Raw genomic sequence first — 12,315 nt, 5'->3', positions numbered from 1 at the left:
GAGACTGTCCCACCATAATACCGTAGCTATGGCTGTTAGCCCTAATGTTGCTTTTAATTCATCTTATTAGTCGTAGTTTTACCTCCTGTATCCCCCTAAGCAAGGACTTCTGTGGTGTTTACTCCCTTCAGGTATTTTACTTATAGACCCTTCTCATGTGACTGCCCCTTCCCCTGCCTCCTTAGTCATTCAGCCAACCTATTCATAAGCAGTTCTTTTCATCTGTCTTCCAAAAGTCAATCCCTCCAACCCCGTAATCATCTATGTTGCTCTTCTTTGAACCCCCATCACTTTGTATGAAGATAAAATTATTCTGAATTAATAATCAATACAGCGAAAGCCATAAGGGCTCCCAAAACATTTTAAAAAAAAACTGATACTATTTTACGTTTCATTGGATGAAAGAGAGACCAACACACATTTTTGTATTTCCATTTTGTACGTTTTCCCAGCAGAAGGTTCATGAGTACTCCCATAAATCTAACCGATTTGTGCCCTGCACTTTAAAGACTCTTTGCCCACATGCAATGTATTTCAAATGTCTTGATGAGTAAAGTTTTAATCAGTCAAATCTGTCTTGATTTAGCAGGATTTTGTGGACAAATCTTTGTTCTCAGCTGTATAATAACTACAAGCTGTTTTACCAGTGGATAAAGAAAGGATTACTCTCCTCTTTGAAAATGGTAACTTTATAATTACATGTATTTACTTGCCTTATCAGAAAAGAACTCACCAGCTGAGACGCAGGATTATTTTTGTTTAAAAGGCTCGTGGGTGACTGGAAAAACCACACATTCTAGGTTTTAACTTTTATAGACATAAGAGACATGGGTTCTACTGGGTACGTGCAGCCGTTTTACAGGATTTTTTTTTCTCCCCTTTTAATATAACATTCTGTTTGAACTGATTTCTACATAGACTAACCAGCAGTGTTGGGCTAAAGCCAAAATGCAGCTCATTGTTGTGGTCAAAAATAAAATAAAAACTGAGGGTAGGGAAGAATAAAGAGATTAACTTTGTCACAATAAAATGAAATATTCTCCTGCTTTTTGGTTGAGAATCTGTGACATTCTCTCTCTTCCCTCCAAAAAGTGAACTTCTTTCAAATGTGTCCATAATAAGGACAGGAACAAATGGGAGTGGACTCTGTTATTGTGTATGGTCCATGCTAGAAGGCAGACAGGACCACGTTTTCAAAACTGGCTTCTGAATTTCCATTTCCAAAATTGCCCATCCAAGTTTTTGGGTATGCGTTTGCAGACCTAAAATTTTTCATGCTCAGAATTTCAGAGTTGCACATGGAAACTGTTTTCACGCACAAGTAGAGCAGTTATGTATCTGCCCAATTTGCATATTTGAATGCTATTTGTTGTCCAGTTTGTGAGCACAAATGCTGTTCTCGTATGTAAATCTACCAAAAACATGAGCGCCCAAATTATTGTGATTAACAGGAGACGAGAACATACGGTATTATGTACACACGTCTGAAAGTATGAAGAAATATTTTTTGCCTAATGTTAACCCCACTCTGACATCCTGAGTTTGAAAATTCAACGTGAAAAATGCTATGGTGAAAATATAGAGTAGAAAATGGAGAAAGGAATATCAGAATAGAAAGTTTTAAAGGATTTCTGCAGTAAAGTCTTGGAAGATAATCTCTTCTTGATTTTGTAGCCAAAGGCTACAAAATTCATAAACCACCAAAACCCAGTCTTCAGTTGACAATAACTTTCCATTTAATCCCAAAACTCACTGGTGACTAAGTGAAAGGCTCTATATTCCACTCCAAACACTTGACTCTTCCAGGCTCTCAAGGTTGTACATTTCTAACTCGAAACTGTGTGTATACTAATGGAGATGAAATGCCCTTGATGTATACCACTACATAGTGTCATGAGGTTGAAACATTGCTATGCAATGACACCTGGTCACAATGTGGTATCACTGATGAAGCCTTACTAACCAAAATGTGAGTGATGAAATATCTCACCATGATGCCCTAACAAAATGTCCGCTAGGAAGGCTGTACTCAGTTTTGAAAGTTATTTCTTTATTTCTCTCACTTTCCTGCACACTCCCAGATGCAAACACTTTCTCCCCTATTTTCTGGTAAGGGCTGGATGTTACTGCAGAAATCTTGAACCCATTCCTGAACCTCAATTTTCAAAATGGCAGCGCATTCTGTTTCTAGTTCATGTGTATGGCCAAACACCACATTCGCGAGCGCTATAAAAACATTGATTTTTTTTTCATTCAAACTTTTAATGTTCCCGAGTATCCATAGTTTCTAGAGGATACATTTGCACTGCAGTAAAAGACCTGCAGCAAGTTGCAGCTGTCTGGGGTCAGCTATCGCAGGCTCAGGCTGATGGGCTAATCAAATTGCAGTGTGGAGGTTCAGGCTCGATGTGGAGCCCAGGCTCTGGGACCAAGGAAGGAGGAGAGTCCCAGAGCCTGGATGTCAGCCCGAGCCCCACAAGCCCAAATCAGCTGACCCGGGCTCAGAGTCGGTGCTGCAGGTTTTCTTATCGCAGTGTAGACATACCGAGAGATACATTTATAACAATATAAACTGATTTTGTATATTGTTAAAACTGTAGCAATAAAACATGTCTAATAGAGTAATTATAAGTAGGTTTTTAAGGTAGCATACTTACAATAAATGTGTGTAATAAAATTCTGGGTTAGTGGTAACAAGTACTTCAAGTGGTAACAACAGAAATGTGAATTTGAGACATGACACAGCAAACACTGTAACGCTTCTGGGTCTATGATTCAAAAGTGTGTATTTGAAATAAAGTGGAGTGCAAAGATGTGCTGGTAAAAATACACGTTGCAGGCTAATCCATAGAGTGACATTGATATTAACTTGAGAGAGAGAAAATAAAAGAGAGGTTCGCTTTCCCCGTGTACAATGGCATTCTTATAATAGGAGTCAGGTAGAAAGCAGCCTGTAATATTGTGCATTTTCACTGCTATACAGCTGATTATAGCATAAGTGAAGGGGAGATTATCTTGATAGCCTATGTATGGAATTCTGTTTACAGTTCTCTGACACCATCCAGTGGCAGGAGGTTAATGTTAGACTAGTTTTGTGGGGATTTTTTTTTTTTTGCTTTAATTTCCACTGCCATATAAGGCATTTTACTTTAGTTTTTAAGCCTGTTTCTAATGCTTTCAGATTATTTAGTTTTTAGATCCATTTCCGTGCTTTCAGACTGTTTTAGAGACATCATTCAAGTTTCTCTCTTTTATCCATCTTCCTAAAATGTCTATCACTATGTACATAACAAAAGCAAACTGAATTTCCAGAAGCAGAAAATATCAGTCATTTACAGCATACTTGTTGAAAGTGTCTTTATTTGTATGTCCTGTTTAGAAGGCTGTTTTGTATTTCATGTGTACCAAAATCACACTCTTTTGATTGTGAGACAGATTGGTTCACTTTTCCAATTTCCTATCTCCATTCTTTTGTCTAAAACCTTTTTTTTTAGTTTGTGTCTTGTATTGATTTTGTTAATATATTAGTCAAGTACAGTCTAGAGCAATCAACGTGAGACAGCATACATCTAATGTACTGCTCCCATTCTGACCTGTTGGTAGATTGACCTCAGCAACTTCATGAAGAGAAAATGTTAGTTTTAAATACTCGGATACTACAAATAGCATAATGTTTTTGCTTTGTAGGAAAATAGCCAGCAAAATGTCTCTCGCTCTATCTCGCCTCCCACCCTCCTCCTTTTATGGAAAAGTCCTATAGAAGCCTATCAATCAATCCATCTGTCTAATCTTAGTTATATTTGGTTATCACTGTTGTATCTGTGCGCCAGATTAATCCTGCGGGGTTCTGTAGAAATTAAATGGGATTCCATAAGAGTTATTCTAACAACCTAAAGAATTTTTATAGAGAAGGATACCTTTTCTGTAGGCTTTTTAAAACCACCCTGAAGAGTTCTTCTGCATGTGGATATGTATTTCTGCCTTAAATACTACAGGATGGTTGGGGGGGGAAAAAACTATATCAAGGTTATAATCTTCTATGAACTTCTACAGGATTTTTCTAAACATTACAGAGCAGGCAGGGCTCCCTTCTGTCATAGATTTCAGGTGCTGCTTAGTTGTCATTGACCTTTGTAGACAAGCTGCGACTGTCCGTGCAGTGCATGGGGATAGAAAGCATGACCTCTTCTCCCAGTGCTGCTAGGACAGTAGCAGACAGTTAGTTATTCCTCCTTCAGCCATCTGCCTCTTCGATCACAAAAGTAAGCAGACCTGCTGCTGCAGAGATGTCTTTGGCTTCTATCAATTGAGGGAGTGGGAACCTTGACTTGAGCCCACTGCAGAAACAGGCTCTTGCTTGTGGCAGAATAGAGCTGTTATCTATCTCAAAATATTGTATAATTATTTAAAAAAAAAAAAACCCTCTCCATGTTTCTATTAAGCAAAATCACACTTTAAAATCATGAGCACCCCGAAGAGAAAGTTGCATGCTACTGAGCATGTTTACTGCATGATTAATAATTAAGGATGTAATTAAAGTATAACTACACATATAATTATAATTCATTTTGGTAGGTCCAGGAATTATGAAGTAATTTAAACATTTTGACAAGGCAAATGAAGGAGCAATTTGATGAGGGGGAGGGAAAGTTATAGAATCTACTCTTAAAGAGGATCAGTTCAGGTCCTTACGCTGACAATTTCTGATGCAGTCCCTAGTTTGAATTCCACCTATGCAGCCAAAACACCTGTCGAGGGATCCTTGTATGTTGCTTAGTGTATCGGTTTTCAGAGTTGTCACTTAGCTTTGTTGAAGGAAAGGGTCCGGAAAGTCCAATTTTTTCTTCACTGCTGTTTTCCTAAATGTAGGGGTTATAGCCAGGGGGGAATATGAACAACTGCTCTTCTGGTTTTGGAAGAGTCAGAAACCTTCACCATTCACCTTCATTAGTATGACTCTGTTCCTGAAAAAGGATGGGGAGCTGGGATTAAAAAGAATGAAATCAGGAAAGGAAAAAGATGATCAGAAAAAGGACTTGAAATCCTACAAAGTTAGTGCAATCAAAATTGTGTCAGGGTAATTTAATTTGGAAATAAAAAAATCAGCATGTTTCTTGAGAAATTACCTCTTTCCTGACGCAAACTTGTTATAGTTTATCTTTGTGTTCTACAGCAATGTCCTGACATAATCACTAGTGGTGTGCAATAGTCTTTAAAATTTAGGATTAGCATTGATTAAAGGGCTGAAGCAGCATCGATTGTTAAATATTGAGATGACATTAATTACACTCTAGCGGCAAAGGGGAATTGGGCTTGCCTTTTGTAGGATTGCCTTTGTGCTGTACTCTTAAGAATTGTCTATTAAATAAGCAAAAAAGAGCAGGATCAAAAGAGCAGGGGCGAGGGTGTCTTAAAAAAAGGGAGTTAGGTTTGCAGGGTCAGTGCAGTTAGGCCACTAAAATAATGGAGTGGACCCATCTTAACCCATGGGAAGGAAACCCTGGAAGAATTCCACCATGATTTCAACAGCTTCCACCCCACCATCAACCTCAGCCTGGACCAATCCACATGGGAGGTCCACTTCCTAGACACCACGGTGCAAATAAGTGACTGTCACGTTAACACCACCCTATACCGAAAACCCACTGACCGCTATGCCTACCTTCATGCGTCCAGCTTCCATCCCGGACACATCACACAATGCATTGTCTACAGCCAAGCACTGAAGTACAACCGCATTTGCTCCAACCCCTCAAACAGAGACCAACACTTACAAGATCTTCACCAAGCATTCTCAAAACTACGATACCCGCATAAGGAAATAAGGAAACAGATCAACAGAGCCAGACGTGTACCCAGAAGCCTCCTGCTGCAAGACAAGCCCAAGAAAGAAACCAACAGAACTCCACTGGCCATCACATACGGTCCTCAGCTAAAACCTCTCCAACGCATCATCAGTGATCTACAACCTATCCTGGACAACGATCCCTCACTTTCACAGGCCTTGGGAGGCAGGCCAGTCCTCGTCCACAGACAACCCGCCAACCTGAAGCATATTCTCACGAGCAACAACACACCGCACCATAGTAACTCTAACTCAGGAACCAATCCATGCAACAAACCTCGATGCCAACTCTGCCCACATATCTACACCAGCGACACCATCACAGGACCTAACCAGATCAGCCACACCATCACCGGTACATTCACCTGCACGTCCACCAATGTAATATGTGCCATCATGTGCCAGCAATGCCCCTCTGCTATGTACATCAGCCAAACCGGACAGTCCCTACGTAAAAGGATAAATGGACACAAATCAGATATTATGAATGGCAATATACAAAGACCTGTAGGAGAACACTTCAATCTCCCTGGACGCACAATAGCAGATTTAAAGGTAGCCATCCTGTAGCAAAAAAACTTCAGGACCAGACTTCAAAGAGAAACTGGTGAGCTTCAGTTCATTTGCAAATTTTACACCATCAGCTCAGGATTAAACAAAGACTGTGAATGGCTAGCCAACTTCAAAAGCAGTTTCTCCTCCCTTGGTGTTCACACCTCAACTACTGGAAGAGGGCCTCATCCTCCCTGATCGAACTAACCTCGTTATCCCTAGCCTGATTCTTGCTTGCATATTTACACCTGCCTCTGAAAACTTCCACTGCATGCAACTGACGAAGTGGGTATTCACCCACGAAAGCTTATGCTCCAATACGTCTGTTAGTCTATAAGGTGCCGCAGGACTCTTTGCTGCTTTTACAGATCCAGACTAACACAGCTACCCCTCTGATATATAAAACATTGGTCTATCTACACATCTGTCCACACTGCAGAAAACTTAACTTACATTTTTTTAAAAAAGCTTTATTTAAAAACACCAAGTTGGTGAAGATCAGGTGCCACACCAATTTCTGATACATCCCCTACCTTGAGACTATCTTCTACACTTGAAAAGAGAGGCACTCCATCTGTATTACATAAAGACCATGGCTTGCACCAGCAATACTATCCCATTAATGTTTAGATAACAGAAATGCATGACACACGTACATGGGATTTCATTCTCAGCATAGAACCCACAGGGGTTACAGTGGCTTTAAGTTAATTTTGCATCTTCCCAATCTTGGGCTGCTCTGGGGGCTGGAGAGGCTTCCAGTGTAACTTAGACTGGCCTGGGAACTACATTAGGCTGTGTGCACCAACTTATGGGCTGCAACAAAGCCCAAAATCTCCACTCTAGAACCTGGTGCAGCCCTGCCCCAAAGTGTCCTGCCGCCCATGCATCACCCTACACCAAGGATTGCTAGGGGGTACTTTGAAGGCAACCTTATGGCCGACTTCCTCAGGCACAATGCCCAGGGAATCTTGCCTCAGCTGGATCTGGGACTTCTTGAGCCCCTTTATGCTGCTCTGACTTCTACCTAGCGTACATGGTCTAAATTGATGAGGAGGACTTCACACCAGATGTTCTCTACCTCTTAGTTCTCACTATCTTGGACTTGGGTATGCATCTTTTCGGATTTGCCTTGATGATAATGGTGTTTGCAGACTGAATGCCACCCAGACTGATCTCTAGCTAGGTCCTTAAGACCATTTGGCTGGATGTTCAGTCTATGTCCATCAGTGGTGATCTTATCTCACCACCGAAGCTTTTGGTGCCCACATGATTGCCAGATGTGTAGCAGCATTCCTTGGTAAACATGCTTCATAATTTGTTGGTCTTCCATTCTAACAACAGGACCGTACCAAAGGCACTGAAATTGAACCAGTGCTGATGGAGGCAGTTGCGGGGTTCGGCTACGAATACCCCTGTTTCTGATCTTGTCCTGCTACTGCAGCTGACAAAGACTAAGAGAATCAAAAATGTCAGTCCACCACTTCCCAGTGCCCACATTTCATTGCCATACAATAAAGTTGGCATAACCATGCTTCTGTGGATGTGCACCATTTTGGCAACACGTCGTCTCAGTGATGCTAAAGAAATAAGCCCAGCACATCAGTGTTCTATGCAGTTGTGTCCCTGGATTTCTTTTGGACTCCAAATAGAAAATGATTGTTGATTTAACCGAACAGGGTTGTAGAATGTATAAATTTAAGTCGGGCATAAATTATGGGGAATAGTGAAACATTTCTACAGTTCAGAGTGAGAGATTTTACTGGCTGTTGGAGCTGTGAAAATATTGACTCTTTAAGGTTAAAATCAATATTGTCACTCCTAAGCACAGTTCAGTGAAATGATTACATTAGGACTTTATATCCTATATAATATGGAGCATGAACACTCCATATTATGGTCTAGTGGATGTGTGGCCATGAGGCATTGTGAAGCATGGGGATTTTGAGGGTGAAGGCATAGACTTTGGAACGCATAGCAACAACAGAGGACATCAAGAACTCAGGAAATCTAGTGATAGGCTCATATTTTGATGAGTTGCAGGGTCTATTTTATCTAGATGTCTAGGGAACTATATCGCTCCCATCTCTGTCATATCTGAGCATCTGTGATGCCTGAAATCAGGGACGAATTTGTCCCATTATGTCTGGCACACTTTTAACATACTGGGCAAAGTGATTTCACAGTCAGATCGTGATTTTGAATATGAATATCATTTTCAGTAAATTCCAGGTTCTTTCACATATTTCTATAATGCACTGTTTTGACCCAGTGTTGTTTTACATACAGAGAACATCTTAGTAAAAAGTAGAGCCTGTTTGCAGTCAATGAATGAACAGGAGAATAAACTTAACATTACTGAACACACTGATGGTTGTGAACAGTTTGCCTAGTTCTTAACAATCCTCCATATTGGGGTCTCAGGTACCTAGCAGCCTACCTTTTAAGTGTCATGTCCGTCTCCCTTTGGAAGTTTTATATGTTCAATATGTGCTTAGTAAATCCTCAGAAAGGGTTAAGAGAGAGAAAGTCTGCCAGTAATTTTCTAAATCCTTTGTCTCACCCATCATGAAATGCAAGTAAAAACTGCCCATCATTTTCAGTTTGGTGTTTCCAGGAGGTGCCAAATGTATTGCATCAAACCAGGTAAGAGACTTCTGGGGAAACACTAAATATATGTGATCACTGTGCCAGAACATTTCAAAGGACCTGTCCCTGTGCAGTATTAATAAACGAAGAGCTTCAATGACAATCAGTCATCTCTTTTCATTAATCTGTTCTCATTTAACTCTGCATTTGCCTTTTATATGAGTCTGACAGTGTGAAACACGCATTTCCCTGAAATGTCTCTCTTAATTTATAGCCTTTTTTCATGACTATGAGAGTGCTCTGTTGAGTGTATTTGAAGTGTTTGTCTACAAACAGAGCACATAGGCTCAATAGCTGTACAGTCTTACAAATGATATTATAGTATTTGATATCTTTCAGGGAACAAAGGATAATGTCATGCTCATTCTCTGAATAATTTACAGTTGAATGCTCTTCTATCTCCAGTCCTTCTGGACTTTAAGCAGAGGTGCAGAAGTACTTTATCGTCAGAGGGTCAGACTATACCTTGGCTACTTGCATCAGCTACTCCCAAACAGTCTAATTCTCAGGATTGCGCAGAAACCTCAAGCTTCTTAAAAATAAAAATAATAATAATTTTACTCCTTTGAGGCCATCACAGGTGGATTTTAGAGTTATCATTAATAATCTGGTGGGGTTTTTTTGTAATAATAATACCCCTAACCTGTGTCCAGTGCTTTTAATCTTCAAAGTGTTTTACAAACGTTAATGGAATGGAGCATGGTCCATTATCCATGGGAGTCTTTTCATTGACTTCAGTGGACATTGGATTGGCCCCTGAGTCCTCATAACACTCCTGTGATATAGGTAAGTACTGTTATCAGAGAGCAGCTTATCTGAGGCCACAGAAGTTGGCACTGTCAGAGTTGGAATTAGATTTTAGGAGTTCCTGGGCTCAGACCCCTACGTGACTCCTCTCTCTTTAAAGCAAAATTAAATCAGGTTTAATGCTTTAAACCAGGTTGATGAAGGGTTAATAGAAAGCATTTGCAACATGTATTCATTAGTTAACCTTTTCAATTTCCTTTCTAGGAACGAATGTTCATGAGGCACGTCGCATTCTGAATGAAAGTGGATTACCAATTACTTCTGCAAGGGACCTTGAGGATGCAGCAAAGAAAGCAGTGGCTAGTGTGGAAAACAAATGACTCCTTGAAGATATTTGCCGTAGAGGTTCTGTGATTCACAAAAGTGACATTCACATTCTTGTTGTAGGGAGAATTATTAGGGTTCCTTAAAGCAGTCATCAGTATTGCTGAATTTATCCATCTGACATACCCAGACGGTACGAAAATTAGTGAATCCTCAATCTGCAAATTTCTGGATTGAGAAATACGTTAATTAACATTTAATTCCACAAAGTTCCTGGGGGGGTTTTTTGCGTGTGTTTTTTTCCAAAATAATGCAGTTGATGGATTTGTGAATAAGGTATAATTAGCAACTTACTGATTCCTGTCGACAGGGTTCTTCCCTAATCCAACAAATACTGTTTCCACATTTTTTTGGAAAAACATTTGAGTTCATTTTTAATGTCCTAAAGAGTCGGCAGGCAAAAGTAAAGCCTAATCATCGATTGATGTATTTTTATGAATTTTTACAATAACAAAAAAAAAATCTGCTTTCAATAAATAGGTTAGTTTTCTTCCTTAGATAATTTGTGCTTGTATCACACTCCATGCCTGAAAATGATTTCTTTGTATTCAGATACAAAAAGTGTACCTCACAATAGGAAAAAAATTGAATACCGTTATTTGTAGTAGTGAAAGGACCGTCCATTCTTCTACTGTACCAGTAAACAGATGACATGTGATTCAGTTGATTGAGTAGCCATTGGAGGTGAAATTGAGTACCGTCCTTCCAAATGTGTCCGTGCCATACGGTATCTATGGGTGTATGTATGCAGTGAATCTAATGGCTGCCAACTTTTCAAAATAAACTCTTTAAGTAATAGTAGTTATTGCAATTCTGAGTATTTAGCATAACGTACGAATCAATAGCCGCACTATGTGAGTAATAAGAAAAAAATTCTCAAAATAGTCACTCTATTTCCAAAAAAGAATTTTGATTTGCTGTGAAAAAAACTTTTCTTGTTCACTTTTCACAAACATTTGAATGCTCAAGCGTTAGTAACGCAAATACTTCAGACAAGAACAATGAGGAGTCCTTGGGGCACCTTAGAGACTACCAAATTTATTTGGGCATAAGCTTTCATGGGCTAAAACCCACTTCATCAGATGCATGGAGTGGAAAATACAGTAGGCAGGTATAAATACACAGCCCATGAAAAGGTGGGAGTTGCCTTACCAAGTGGGGGGGTCAGTGCTGATGAGCCAATTCAATTAAGGTGGAAGTGGGCTATTCTCAACAGTTGATAAGAAGGGGTGGAAATCACTTTTGTAATGCGAATGAGGCCAATTTAAACAAGGTGGCCCATTTCAAACAAATTGACAAGAAGATGTGAGTATATCCACTAAAAATCCTATTTTGATTATAGAGTCATTTGTACTGTTATAATAATTCAAGCTGTTGATTATTTACACAAATCATTCAATCAGGGAACAGAAGACACTACCAAGTGGCTTGAGTAACTAATCAATGAAGTACACATTGCAGACCACAAACTGTTTGCTGAAATTTGTGAATAATTTTGAGTAATGTACCAATGAGATAATGTCATGATCTGTTTCTGAACAATTTGTAAATGGGGGAAAAGGTAAAATTTGTCTAATAAATTATTCATTGTGAATTATTTGCTCCACTCTAATCAACACTCTGCTTTATTTGGGAAAAAATACTTTGTCATTTATATTTTTGTTGACATTTCCATGACAACATTTATATTCAGAAATGATTGATTTAGATTAATCTATGTAGATATACAGTATAGCCAGATTCTTCAATTACCTAATTCCTCTTCCTTCACCCTGTTGCCCAAGGGAAAAAAATATATCCTCATTAGAATAGTGATAAACATACTAGTGTGAGTTACTGTCCATATAAGAAAATTACTAATTCAATTAAAGATAAGTATTTGATCAATTTAATGAGGGTCTGGTAAATGATTATACGGTGGGCTACTTTTAAGAAAAAGAAAGAAACCCTTGTCATAAACATCTCAGTATGACATATTTTAAGTACAGGAAAATAAAAACATTTTTGTGTCAGTCAGTAAAGTGGTAAAGTAAATATTTCCTTGTTAAGGTCCCATACAGTATCTAGCTTTCTTATGACAGGTTTCAGAATAGCAGCCGTGTTAGTCTGTATCCATAAAAAGAAAAGGAGGACTTGTG

At 39.2% G+C, this 12,315-nt stretch overlaps 1 protein-coding gene across 2 annotated transcripts in view; it reads left to right on the top strand.

Moving 5' to 3' along the window:
- Nucleotides 1–12,106, top strand: part of SUCLG2 (succinate-CoA ligase GDP-forming subunit beta) — a 228,546-nt gene extending 216,440 nt beyond the window's left edge. For both annotated transcript variants that reach the window (XM_074957445.1, XM_074957444.1), the window contains one exon: nucleotides 10,058–12,106. In XM_074957445.1, the coding sequence (XP_074813546.1) occupies nucleotides 10,058–10,090 (33 nt within the window). In that variant the 3' untranslated portion in view covers nucleotides 10,091–12,106. The remainder of the gene's footprint in view (nucleotides 1–10,057) is intronic.
- Nucleotides 12,107–12,315: the final 209 nt, after the last annotated feature.

Source organism: Natator depressus, chromosome 7, assembly GCF_965152275.1.
Source record: "Natator depressus isolate rNatDep1 chromosome 7, rNatDep2.hap1, whole genome shotgun sequence".
In the NCBI taxonomy this organism is placed as follows: Eukaryota; Metazoa; Chordata; order Testudines; family Cheloniidae; genus Natator; species Natator depressus.
The sequence above is the reverse complement of the archived record's forward strand: the minus strand, read 5'-3'. Positions and strand labels throughout refer to the sequence as shown.